General features: G+C 33.0%; 1 protein-coding gene across 4 annotated transcripts in view; it reads left to right on the top strand.

Moving 5' to 3' along the window:
- Window positions 1-13150, top strand: part of LOC143202479 (uncharacterized) — a 49042-nt gene extending 35892 nt beyond the window's left edge. The window contains exons 3-8 of one of the 4 annotated variants that reach the window (XM_076414045.1): window positions 5303-5598; window positions 6784-6878; window positions 8975-9094; window positions 10227-10301; window positions 12300-12512; window positions 12572-13150. In XM_076414045.1, coding sequence (XP_076270160.1) covers window positions 5303-5598; window positions 6784-6878; window positions 8975-9094; window positions 10227-10301; window positions 12300-12512; window positions 12572-12645 — 873 coding nt within the window. In that variant the 3' untranslated portion in view covers window positions 12646-13150. Of the gene's footprint in view, window positions 1-5302; window positions 5599-6783; window positions 6951-8974; window positions 9095-10226; window positions 10302-12299; window positions 12513-12571 lie in introns of all 4 variants that reach the window. The other 3 variants (XM_076414044.1, XM_076414046.1, XM_076414047.1) reach the window with 3 other exon arrangements.
- Window positions 13151-14193: the final 1043 nt, after the last annotated feature.

The following is a 14193-nucleotide window of genomic DNA, read 5'->3' as shown; positions in this document are numbered from 1 at the left end:
GAAAATGTGCGATTTTATGCCTTTTTCAAGGTTTTTACTGTCATTTCGGTTCAAATGATCGCAGGTTAATGAAAATTACAGGGTTTATAAAGAATTTTACGCCGAATCGAATGGTAGTATAATGCTTTGTGTACAACTTTGAATGTTTGGGGTATACGGTCAAAAGTGTATTTTTAAATATTTAGGGGATTTCAATTTATGTCACATATCTTAAAACCTATAAAGTCTAAAGCAATTTAACGATGATTTTCGTTTCTATCACCTCGAAATACATATATTTTGATAGTTTCATCTTGCTTCGAGGGGTAAAAAAATTTGGCACTTTTTCCATATATATAGTCGTGAAAATGTGCGATTTTATGTCTTTTTCAAGGTTTTTGCTGTCATTTGGGTTCAAATGATCGCAGGTTAATGAAAGTTACAGGGTTTATAAAGAATTTTACGCCGAATCGAATGGTAGTATAATACTTTGTGTACAACTTTGAATATTTTTGTTAAACGGTGAAAAGTGTACTTTTAAATATTTAGGGGATTTCTGCTTATATCACGTATCTTAAAAACTATACACTATAAAGCAATTTAACATTGATTTTCGTTTATTTCACCACAAGATACAGGTAAAAATCCAAGAGTTTTATCTTGCTGGGCACTTTTTCTACATATATAGATATAGAGATGAAAATTTTCATTTTCTTGCCTTCAGTTTTCCTGCTGTCATTTTCTTTCAAACTATTGCAGATACAGGGATTATAAAGAATTTTATGTTGAGACGAATGATAATAAAATTATATTTTTACTAAAATTGGGAAAACGTGTAAAAAAACAAGATTTTGTCCCATTAAATTTTACAATAAAATTAATACATATCTAAATCAATATGGACTACGTTTCTGAATTCTCAATTTTTGATAATTATTTTGTAGACCTATTATATCCACTGATGGCAGTGTTAAAAAAATCGATCTTTTACAAAAAAATATATCGATATTGTTAAAAAAAAGTACCAAAATTAAGTACCAATTTTAAAGGTTTATTATAAGAAAATATCGAAAAATATCGGCCAAAAATATCGATATTTCTTCTTCATCCCTATGTTAGTGTATTTATTTATAAAAGAGAGATAGCTGATATCTATTGAATCTATTTTATGTTTATATGGACTATGTAAAACTTTTTTTTGTTCAGTTGATTGCAATTTCAGTTCATTATGATAATATATGCTTTCACCAACATACAGACTGTTTCATTATTGTTAGTCTCCTTTAATAATATTTTCCAGAGATTTCATCACGACTCTCCATTGTTCACTCGTACGTCTCGCAAATACTCTCACGCAAACCTGACGAATGATAACGGCGTACTAATTAAAGTTTCTGGTGGCTGATTTAAAAGTAAGTCTCGGGTTATATCCCGATCTGAAATACGCCCATTCTGCTATCCAGACGCCAAAAGGACATTGTGCTAGCTGGGGCCTTTGTTTGGTCTGTGCTCGCCACAGAAAGACGACAAGAAGGCCATTTTATTTCGGTTTACATTCCATGCCTTTGTTCGCGGGGGATTTTTAGCGAGGGTTATTACGTCCCATTGTTGGGGATGTTTTTGTTTAGTGATAGTGTAGAAAATGGTTGCAATTTTTAGTCTTATATTAATAAAAGGGACAGATTAAGATTGTCTTTTTGGTTTTTAAATTAGAATTTAAGTATTTTTATTCGTTTGATTAACATTTTTTTAAATGTATTAATATATTATTATTACTTGTTGCCAATTAACTTACAATTTGTCTCTATACTAACTTAAAATTATATACCAGTCTAGGAAGACCCAGTGGTTTTTACTAGGGTTGGGAACTATCGACTGAAAACAGTCGAAACAGTCGATAGTCGCAAAACAGTCGAAACTGTCGGTTCGACTCTTCTTTTCGATTCGTGATATCAAACGAAGATGTACGAATCCTAATCCTCTGAACTAAAGATGTACAATAACCAAAAATACTATATAAAAATTAAACATGTACATAATCATAGAAAAAAAACTAATCCATGACATAATTAAAAATGATCTGAATGAAATGATGTAAATGTTTTATTTATTATTGAACTGTCATGTTTTTACTGTCATTTCGGTTCAAATGATCGCAGGTTAATGAAAATTATAGGGTTTATAAAGAATTTTACGCCGAATCGAATGGTTGTATAATACTTTGTGTACAACTTTGAATGTTTGGGTTATACGGTGAAAAGTGTATTTTTAAATATTTAGGGGATTTCAGTTTATGTCACATATCTTTAAAACTATAAAATCTAAAGCAATTTAACAATGATTTTCGTTTCTATCACCTCGAAATACATATATTTATAGACAATATAGACAATACAGTAGAACTTAAACAAAACCTAAAAACTAAAGATGTACAATAACCAAAAATACTATATAAAAATTAAACATGTACATAATCATAGAAAAAAAACTAATCCATGACATAATTAAAAATGATCTGAATGAAATTATGTAAATGTTTTATTTATTATTGAACGGAAATATTTTGTAACGAAAATCGAGAGAGTAATCGAAATATTACGTATTACTGCCATAAAAGCAGTCCAAATATTTTACTAAACAATCTTGAAAAATATCGTACCAAAATACTGCTATATTAATATACAATATATTGTTATTTACAAGCAAACTACCAAAAAATCACAAAACTATTACATATAAATCTATGTAAGACGGAGCCAGAACGTTAAAAATCGGACGAATGAATCTAGTAAAACCAAAAATAGTAACTAAAAGTACAACTGAAACAGTCGATAGTAAATAGTAACAAAATCAGTCGGACCGAAAATAGCGACTGAAAAAGTCGATAGTAAAAAGTAGTCAATTATTAAACAGTCGATAGTCAATTTCAGTCGATAGTTTCCAACACAATTTTTACTTTGTCTTAATAAAATAGTATAAATAAGTTAGTAGTGCTCTTCAGTGTTTTTATTATTTAGTACACTAACTGCACAACATACATAATATCACACGGTTCTTTTTTGGTTTGAATCTGCGTTTTCAGCGTCTAGTTCTTCTAGGTAGTTGACATTTTTACTGTATGGGATAATATGAGTTAATGTCTGGGTCCACTTATTTATATTATTACTAGCGTGTTTCTTGTTGTTTCTTCTCTATTGTCCCCGATAGCAAATATCGCAAAATTGACGCAGTTAAGGTATTTTTTTTAGTTTTCTGTAACAGTGACTAGATTTGGTGGATGATATTCGAAATGCTGTAGCAATCATAGCAGCGTATTAGTCGTGAAACATGTAGATATAGTTCTCAATAATTAGTTTGACGTTTTTACATCAATTTAAACAATATATTTAAATTTCCATTTAGCTTATTTGTTTCTAGTAATTATAAATTCTAGAAAAATACGAAATCATTAGTTTTTATTAATTGGTAATACTTGATTTGATTACAGTTCCTCAAACTAGGCCAGTTAATCTTATCTCATTGAAATATATCATCATTTATCACGAATTTAATACATTCTAATTATAAAAATCCTTTGAAATTGTTTCAACTCGTCTCGACTGACACTGGTGCCACTAGTCTTATCAAGAAACAAAAATACCTACAAAGATAAACCTGCATAGGTGTTCACGAATGGTATTTCGATTGTTGTGTACTTATCCCGATATTTATTTATTACTGATTTTGCAGAATTATGTTGTGTTCATTGTTGTCAAAAGCATCTATAATTCGGACTGAGATTTTTCAGAAAAATTTCTTTTCGTAGATGTAATTTGGTAATTTGTCCTGTATGTGTTAATATAATCTAATCACATCACATAAATATAATCACACCACAATTAAGTATATAATCTCGGATATTACTCCACTTATATTATGTAACTTTAATATAAACGCATAATATATGCTTTTTTCACAAATTCATTTTGTTACCGTTATCTGTATTGGCTAGAGAGAAACAACGTAATACCAACACACCAGTTTGGGTTTATTAACAAGCATTCAACAGTTGACCAGGTCCACGGAATAACAGATGTTATTGAAAAAACCTACGAAAGTAAAAAAGTATCCTCAGCTATATTTTTAGATGTAGCACAAGCCTTCGATAAGGTTTGGCATGAAGACCTTGTTCATAAACTACAGAAAATGTTACCAAAACAACACACCGAACTATTAAAATCGTACATTGCAACCAGAACATTTAGAGTCAAACAAGAAGAAGCTTATTCTACAATAAAAGAAGCTAAAACAGGTGTACGACAAGGAAGTGTACTGGGACCAATGCTTTATCTATTCTACACTTGTGATATACCACAAATGGAGAATATTACGATGGCTACATTTGCTGATGATACAGCGATTATAGCTGTCGAAGACAATAGTGAAGAAGCCTCCTCACGAAAACTACAACAGACAAGTGGCAGTATAAATAATTGAACATAAGCTTGGAAAATAAAAATTAATAAAAGTAAATCTGTGCATGTGCAGTTCACCTACAAATAGACCGTACAGGCACCAATAACATTAAATAATACTATCATTCCTTATAGCAAAAACGCTAAATATCTCGGAATCAATCTTGATGAAAAACTTCGCTGAACGGAACATATAAAGAAGAAAAGAAAAGAACTGGAAATGAAACATAAGAAAATGTACTGGCTAATTGGAAGAAAATCACAATTATCAGTACATAATAAATTGCTATTATATAAGCAAATATTGAAACCTATATGGACATAAGGTGTTCAATTATGGGGATAAAATACAAATTTTTCAGAAGAAGGTCCTGAGAGGTATTGTGGGTGCATCCAAATACTATAGAACTCATTACCTGCATCGAGACCTTCAGATACCCACAGTCAGTCAAGAAATCAAGAGAAGTGCAGGGGGGCATGACGAATGATTCCATTCTCATGAGAATATTGCAGTATTGCAGCTTTTGGATACTATCAGAACAGGACACAGATTCAAAAGAATCAAACCATCTGACTTTGTGTAGTGTTGTTTAGTGAGGTGCATATAATAAAAAATAAATACAGCAGTGACATGTATAAACATTATTTCACCAGAGACTGAGATAGGACTGATGGGTCCTTCCTTATCAAGTCATCTTAATCACTTACTATCCACAATGAGTTCCTACATAATAGAGTTAACAGGATTTTAACATAATTACAACGATAGAGGTATCTGATGTGATACATCTTAAATTAAGAAAATTAATTCATAGTCCTGACTAAAGAGTTCGAAAAGTTTTAACGCTGTTTGTCGTCTATTGTTTCAGTCTCTTTGGCCGAACACCAACAGCGCCAATCAGTCCTCGACGCAATTAATCAAGAAAGGCCTCTTGTGGCAACAAAGAGACAAGCTGTTCAGCCGATGGAAGGAGAGATACTTCATTCTGACTCGAGACTATCTACATTGTTTCCGGAGAGCATCTGGCGCGGACCGGATATCGGAAATGGGCCAGTTCCTCTTCAAAGTGAAACTGGTAGATGTCGACCGAGTCGAATGGGAAAACAAGAAGACCTACAGCACCGTGGCCCTGGTTATCGGTCGAGATGGCAAGATTTATCTCAGGTGAGTCCCCTGACGTTGATTTAGAATCATAATATATGACACACATGCTCAAAAAAGGATTTATTGTTAAATTGCAAGTATGATCACTAAGATTCAAAAGAAATAAAAGTAGAATATTTAAATTTTCCCATAATACGAGGGTGGTTCAAAAGTGATCGAGCCAAATACTCTGACACGTTTATTTACAAAAATTTACAGTTTTTCTCGGTATTTCCTCTCATTAGTTACGCATTTTGTCCCTCCTTCTGGAAGTTTTTTGACGCCGGTATGGAAGAATTCCTTGGGCAACTCGGGCAGCCATGTACGCACGAACTACTCTATCTTGTTGTCTCGGAATCTTTGACCTCCGTGGGCTTCTTTCAGTGGTCGAAACATGTGGTAGTCGCAGGGTGATAAATCCGGGCTGTAGGGAGCCTAGGTTTTCATTAAGATGGATCAAAATTGCATTAATGGCAAACCTACTGGACAGATGCAAATATATTTGGCAGGGCTACCAAAATGTTAATTTTACATAGTTGATATTAACTACAACATACAAAGGTTTAATTTATATACATTTGATGAGGGATGTTTGATTTTCTTAGACTTATAAAGCACAAATTGCAATTTTAAAAATAAACTTCCCTTAAAAACTCTTATAAAGCAAATTCTCCTATGGATTATTAAAATAATCTGTTTGGTTTTTTTTACTTTAGTTAACGTCAGTGACAACATTTGGGTTCCTACATTGTCTAACATATAACATACGTAAGTGTTGTTCGAAATGTTTGAAACTTCTGTCTGCAATAACACACAAATAACAGGCTGAGAAAACTTGATAAAATCACATTGTTCAATCAAATTTGCATCAGTTAGTTACCTTTAACTTGGTGAAGTATATCCCATCGACCTATTTGATGTACAAGAAACCAGTTTTTTGTAATCTAATCATGATGGGATTTGATAGACACTTGTTAAAGAATTTTATTTATTAATTTTTTTTTGTATTTTGAGAATATATGGCCATTCAGTAGTGGATGGCAGTGAATGGTCAAAGAGTTTAGTTAGAAGCCCATTTTCTTTTGTCTGTTTGACATTCGAATCTTTACTTTCAATTCATAACTTTTATTTATGGTAAAATAAATACGTAGAATTGTCCGAAAGAAAATTTTCAACATGAATTATCATGCCTATTGTTGTTGACAGGGCTTCAGATGGTTTGGAAGACTGGTTCGAGCTACTGGAGGAGTGCATGTTAACCAGCAAGGAACGGAGAAAAGCTCTCAGATACTCGCACGATGGTAAGCCGAAGGAGAACAATAATATTACTACCACGGCTTTGGATGATTGGCTAGCTGCTCGTCAAAAATACCGTAAGTCGCGATGGGTTTTGATCGATTTGCGGTTATTGTTCACAAAACTTTAATAAAAATAAATTTGCAGCCTTTGGATACTGCCGTTAAATACGATTAGTTGTGGTATTCATGTATCATGTTCACTGCACAGAGACAGTTATTACTTACTTATAGGTAAAATAGTGCAGCTTGAACGACGCGACAAAACTATAGTACAGTTAGTTAAAAAGAAAAAAACTGATCAATATTTTTTCAGTTATTATTTTATTTCAGTAATAAGGGAACATCCTCCTTTACTCTTCACAACTTAAATCAGTCTCTTCTGCTGTTTTATATAATGTTTCTTATATAATCTTGATTTAACTTTTCCTGCTTATCTTGTATAGCACTTTTTATTTGCTCCATTTTGTTGAATTGCTTACCATTTAAGTACACAACACATGGTAACTGATCTCGAAAGTTTCCAATGATATTAAAAACAGACCAGTAATGTTATTTTTGTCTTATCCTCAAAAACAATAACAGCTCAATACATAACACTTCCCTCAACCTCATTGTCAAACCATTTGATTTGCTCTTACATAAGTATTCATATAATGTGTACATGAATACCATAACTAACCGTCTTTAATCGCGAAATTTAAAAGCTAAAAAGGTATTTTTATAGAAGAGTTGCAGTAAAAAATGTGTGGTGTGCTAAAGTTTTGTCGCTAATGTATATACTTCTCATTTTAATATATTAGGTATCACTTATGACAATGACGTTCATAGAAGCAGAGAACACCTTAACATCTTTAGAATTATTAATAAACTCCTAAAGCTCCTAGCTTTGTATCTTACGGAACGATATACGTGATAATATAATTTAAACAACGTGGATTATTTTTTCGTCCGTTCGATATTTTAGATTTCGGTATGTTTTGCGGCTCTACGTGCAGGCTCTCTATCGATTGAAGTCCTCCAAGTTGACTTGGGGTAAATAAATCACGGGAAATTTTATATGCGGGGGCTCGAGAGCTGCGGTAATATTGCAACACGGTCTGGTCAATATCGGACGCATCGCGGATTGTCAATATCTGCCGTATAACTAAAATGCTCTCATAAAATGCAGTTCAAATTCATTTTTTCTACCTACAATGGTTTATATTAACGCGCCACTATACTGGGGATCAAACGAAGATCATTTTTTAACCGACTTCAAAAAAGGAGGAGGTTCTATGTTCGACTGTACATAAATATTTTTATGTATGTTCACCGATTTATCCGTCAATTATGGGCCGATTTTCAAAATTCTTTTTTTATTCGATAGATTGCACTTTCGAGATGGTCCTATTGGAACCAATTCGGGATCTGTTGGGGGGAAGGGGAGAAATCGAGGGAAACCCTCAAATTTCAAAGGCACGTACAAGTTTTCGTAGTAATATTGTAGTTAGGCAACTGCTTCTACGATGTAACGGTTAGAGCGTTCAGCTAACACGCGAAGGTCGCGGGTTCTGCTGGGGCGTGGTCATAAATTTATGTTTGTGATTGTCCTTAGGCAAGAGCACAAAATCCGACAAGGAAATGATCTCAGTCACGCGAGTAACCAGGCTGGGTAAGACCGGATGTCTTCTGGGATGATCTCCAAAGGTGGTCACTCGCCAGTCAGTAGTCCAAATAAACCCCCCGATGGTAAAAGGAAACTCGATTTAGATGTAAAAAATAAAAAAAAATCCTTTTTTTAAGAATTAACAGATGCCCGCGACCGAAACTCCTAAAAAAGAATAAACACGAGATTTCCTTTGTCCGCATTTATATAAATAAAACCACGTCTACTAGCGTGCAACCAACAGCGCAAATAAACGTCACATGCTTCCTAATGTTTTCCCGTTTTTTCTTCGAAACGTACGGATGCGGCTGCTCCTTGTCGTGCACGCCCAACACGCATAAATCCACCGCCGCTACCAACCCACTCCCTCTAAATTAATCGCTATTTTTCTTTTCGTAGAATAGACGGGCTTTTTCCGCGTGTTTTTTCATCGTCTTTTTTTCTCTGTTCGCAGCGACCGGACGACTGCTCAACGAAAACGTGTGTACACCTAAGCAAGAGGTAACGTTGAGAAGGAAGGAATGGTCCCGAGACACGGACTGGGATCAGTCTACATTGGATAATCGCTTATCTCGTAAGTATTGATTGTAAACTGTGCAAAAATATCTTTTGAAACTGGAGAGGGCTTGAAAATTTAATGTATTTCATCAAATTTATAATGAAAACCGTTAAAAAAAGTTGGACTAGATGAAAATGTCTCCTAAATACAATTAAAATTAGTTACTTCATTAAATATTACTCAAGGATATAATGAATAGTTAATAATATTAATAGAATTAGGTGTGATATAGACCAGTAGGTGCATAAAAGATGAAGTATCAAGTCAAACAGCTATTAAACGACCTCTAAATATTAGAATTCGTTGTTTTTAATATCCCTTTATATAAAATAACAGTTTTATTTAGTATTATAGAGTTATTCAGTGTATTATGTCATATCCCAATTGTCGATTTTGGTTTTAACGATTTAAAAGAGTTAATGTCAATAACAAAGAACGCCCTGGATGACTACAACAATTTAAAGACAATGAATTATAACATTTATCGAATGAAATTCTCAGAGAACTTTTAAACAGCATAGGACTGGACAAACCTAATATTTCTTGACGTTTATATACTATGGGAGAAAAGAGGGAAAATAGCTTTTGCATGAACTAACTGAAAATACTGAACAGAAAATGTTTTTTGTAGCACATTGTGACTGACGATGAAATATGGATATACATGTATGTTTTATGATATAAAATGTATATTTTTAAAATAATATGCAGCATATGTCTCATAAATAAGGACCGATTACACTCAGCAGTATACTTCTTGGTGAATTTTACTTGTTTACGCAACCAGTTAATTAAAAAAACATAAAATTAATCATTATAGTTAATTTTCTGAAATGTTTACGTTTGTTTTATGTCAATATATATATATATATATATATATATATATATATATATATATATATATATATATATATATATATAGATATAGATATAGATATACATATAGATATAGATATAGATATACATATATAGCATTAATTCTTATTATGATTATAAAGAAGGGTTGATATTTATAAACAGGCACAATAATGAGCTCTAATCCGTTATTAGTAACACCTGTTTGATGTAATTATAAACAAAATAACCAGCAATACCCCAAATTGAACTGATCGAAAACAAATTAAAAATGTATATTCTTTATTATCAGGAAAGATGAAAGTCGCAAGAAGCAGCGGATACAGGAAAAAGAGGAAGTGGTATCAGTTTGGCAGTAAATTGAGTAGTAAGTGAAACTGATGGCCCGAAATCAGTGACGTTGGGTCTGTCAGTGTCAGTTTCTGGGAAACGTGGTTTTATGTCGTATACATTTTGTGTAAAAATATATTGAATTAATTCATTGAACTACTAAAACTTGGTAATTATATTGTTATGTCGTGTAGATAGTTAAAACTATTGCAGAAGGCCTACGATACATTCTTCGTATCAGAAACTGGGGCATATGGAACGGATAAACTATTCAAAAAGTGTTAGTTGGTTTGCATAAATACACCAACAAACTTATGAGGCAAGTTAACTCAAGAGATAGATATATAGTCTTTTATATCATATTAAAAAGAACTAAATCTTGCCCCAAAATCCCACAAATCTGATTGAACCTCACCTGACATAGCAAAGGAACATTATGAAAAGACAATCTCGTACTCTAAAAACAACAGTTTTCACGAATCCTGGCTATTTTTTACACAGAATGTATATCAAGCTCTTAGTTTGTTGATCATTTGACGACCACACGCTACTTTTACATATAAAGAAATAAAATCAAGTTTCTCTATGTTGTTTTGTTGTTATTGTCTGGGAATTTTGTTTTTTATTCACCCTGTATCTGTACTTGTATAGTTTTGTTGGTTTTTAACGTTAATATAGCAAATACATCAGCTCCACTATCATGGGTGATACCCATCGAGTTCATAATTATCAACAATAATTTAAATTGGCCATGTCTGGATATTTAAATAATTTCTTTTGGTTTAAATTAAGGAATTCATTGATATGGTTTCAAGTTTCTGATTATTTCTGACTCGTTCTGAAGTAGTCAGTTTAGTTGCCACGTCAGAGAACTTGCAGTAAATCTGAAAATAAATCGAATGTTTAGGAGTCCTTCTGAGATCATACCGTTGAAGGTCTAGACTTGGAAAATATGCAAAAAAATTCTTGGTTTTAAATATCTAGACCATAAAAACTCAGGTAAAAAAATATATTGCGAACGTACACAAAGCTCCGACAAAAATCGATCGGTTTAAATTACGTTTCGCCGAAAGGCGAAATCCCCGGTCTCGATCGCGATCCTGCATCGGCATTTGAAATTTAAATCCGATCCGCGCTGCATTTTTCCTGCGAACTACCCGCGATGCATTTTTAATCCCGCGTTAATCGCCGTCCCGCTATCTTAATTACGTGGAATATCCCGCCGTCTCGCTCTCGGCGACTCTAAAGATAGAAAACTATTTCCCATTTTTTCTAGCCTCTCGAAAAATTCGATTTTTTTTCATTTTCCAATCGGATGCGGTGCTAAATTGGCGAAGGCGAAGGGGAACGAATCGAGAACGAAACAATTGAATTAATAGCGGTTGCGGGGATTTTAACCGTTGATTTTAATCAAGCTCGGCTGGGGTTTATTTCGAGGGGCTAAGAGTGGCCGATGAAGAGATTTTCTGTTAATTATCTTGCACTGAGTCGGTTTATTATTGCCTCGGAGGGATCTACAAAATTAAATGGCGATAAATCAATATGTTATGTTTGTTTTTCAATTGTTTATCTACGTAACGAATGGCACAGCCTACTTGTAATATATATTGTGTTTAGATTAATCTTGATATTTACACTGAGGGACGCATATATCCTCTATATATCAACATCACCTCGTTACATTATTTAAAATATTGTACTTCGAAACCAATTTATAGAAAATTACAATGTGTATGAAGACATACTTGGTATTCCACCAAGCATATAAAACTTATTGTTTCTGTGTTTATCCCTTCCATTCGCCTTATTAAATGGAACATATTTTGCTTTTAAATAATGGGATTGCTCTATTAAGATTTGTCGGTTTATTTATCAAAATGTTGTTCTTAAAATCAACAAAAAAAACAAATAACAATTATTAATTGAGCAACCTAGTAAATACCTCCAAAAACCTGAAATCATTTCAATGTTGGGTGCGTCATATATTCCTGTAGATCTGGCGAGACAACACATTAATCCACCGTTTCTATTTTAGTACTTACAGACATAGATATAAACTCATACGAGGACAGTACTTTAGGCGCACCATCGGTCACCTCATACAGGATGAGTCGTGACGTATTCTGCGTCCAGCCCCAGTCCCTGAGGGGCGCCGGCTCGTTCCGCTCCTCCAGAGACAGTAGTCAGCCACCGAAGCGAGCTGCCGCCAATATTCCAGACACCCAGTGCCAATACATCAAGTTCAGAGGTGAGAGTCCCCTTGTTCAAGTTCGGTTCGGTTCGATAATGATAATATTCTGTTTGCAGAACGCTCATACAGCGACATTCAGCACATCGAAAGGAAACCATGGAGGGAGATGTCGTTGGCCGATCACCAGTAAAACGAAGAAAGAGGGAACATGTGTTCAGTGTGACCAGCTAGTCTTTTTTATAGGCTTAGGCACGAACCTTAGGCTGTAATAATCTTGTTTTGTTTCAATTCATATTTTTGTGTATAAATATGAATAACGTAATTTTTTTTGACATGGTGATATCTTAACCGTTTTATATCGTAATGTAATCAATCATACCGCATATCAACAATCATCAATTCCAAAAATCATTATCCCAAAGATAGGTAAACATTAGAACATTAGTATAATAATTATACATATATCTTAGGCTCTTTGTCAGTAGGGTAGTTTTAATACTAGTCAATTATAATAATAATTAAATCAATAACACATATATAATACACCTATATTGTAGTAGGGTAGTTCTGAGTAATGGGTTTTGATACAAATATCGGTTTTATTATATATTATCGATGTGACTGAACGTCGATGATGATTTGCTTTAATCGTAATACATTTTATGTATTTTTTTAAATAAACGTTTTTTTTACAATGCCGTTTATATCATTAAATACACGTAGAATAGACTCCCCCTTATTTCCCAAAAATTAGATGCCGAGCTAAACAAAAACCTTCTACATTTCCAGGATTCAGCAAAATTAACATCGGTGTTAACATTTCATGAAGAACTAATAAGAAAACGTTCTCGCATTCATCTAGAAACTAAAAAGTCAGATCGGAAACAAAGTAAATGACAGAGCTTCTATGATTCATTTAAAAACGGAATATCATACTTTTTTGCTAAAAATTAAAATTGCATTCGCAGTTTCATTATTTCATTATTAACATATTATATATTCGGAAATATACAAAAACATTTTGCAAAATTGCCACTATATATTGTAAATGAGACCCATGCCATGATTGTTCTGTTGAAAAGGTAAGATACAAAAACCCATGATTAATCTGCAAAATATAACGCATTCACCTTTCCATCATTAACATAAGCTGGTCATTAAAAATTTGGGATAAGGAAAAAATGTATAGTAAGATTTCCATGTTTTTATTAAAATATTTTGTACAATAAACGTTTTTCTAACATGAAATAATTTAAACTGTTAATAATAACTTAAATAAAGAACAATTAGTTTAAACAGGCATTAAATGCACGAAAAAGTCAGTATTTTAAAAAACTGTCTGCCAATAACTTAAAAAACAAAGCATTAGAACAGCAATAATTAATCATAACGATCGATGTCTAATTAGATATACTTTATAATGATTACAAATAATAACCATTGGAAGAATCCGAACTTGTATTTAATTTAATAACATTCAGACACAGTAGGACCAAGAAAAAATAAACATATCAGTACTGGTAAGTTATCAAACTATTAAAATGCCCTTAATTAATGTCCATTTCGAACGAACTATCTACAAACAACGTATATATGTAAAAAAATGGATTTTGTTCTGGGGGAGACTTGTAGGGGTTGTTCATCAGAGAGCATATTAGTTGAATTCGATGGGAGTCAATCTCGTGACGGTTCCGAAATCCGGAATTGTCGTTTAGCAACCCCCCTTCTATAGCATCGC

Source organism: Rhynchophorus ferrugineus, unplaced genomic scaffold, assembly GCF_030347505.1.
Source record: "Rhynchophorus ferrugineus isolate W39M unplaced genomic scaffold, kcgeb_rfMv2 rfM9, whole genome shotgun sequence".
Taxonomy (NCBI): domain Eukaryota; kingdom Metazoa; phylum Arthropoda; class Insecta; order Coleoptera; family Curculionidae; genus Rhynchophorus; species Rhynchophorus ferrugineus.
The sequence above is the reverse complement of the archived record's forward strand: the minus strand, read 5'-3'. Positions and strand labels throughout refer to the sequence as shown.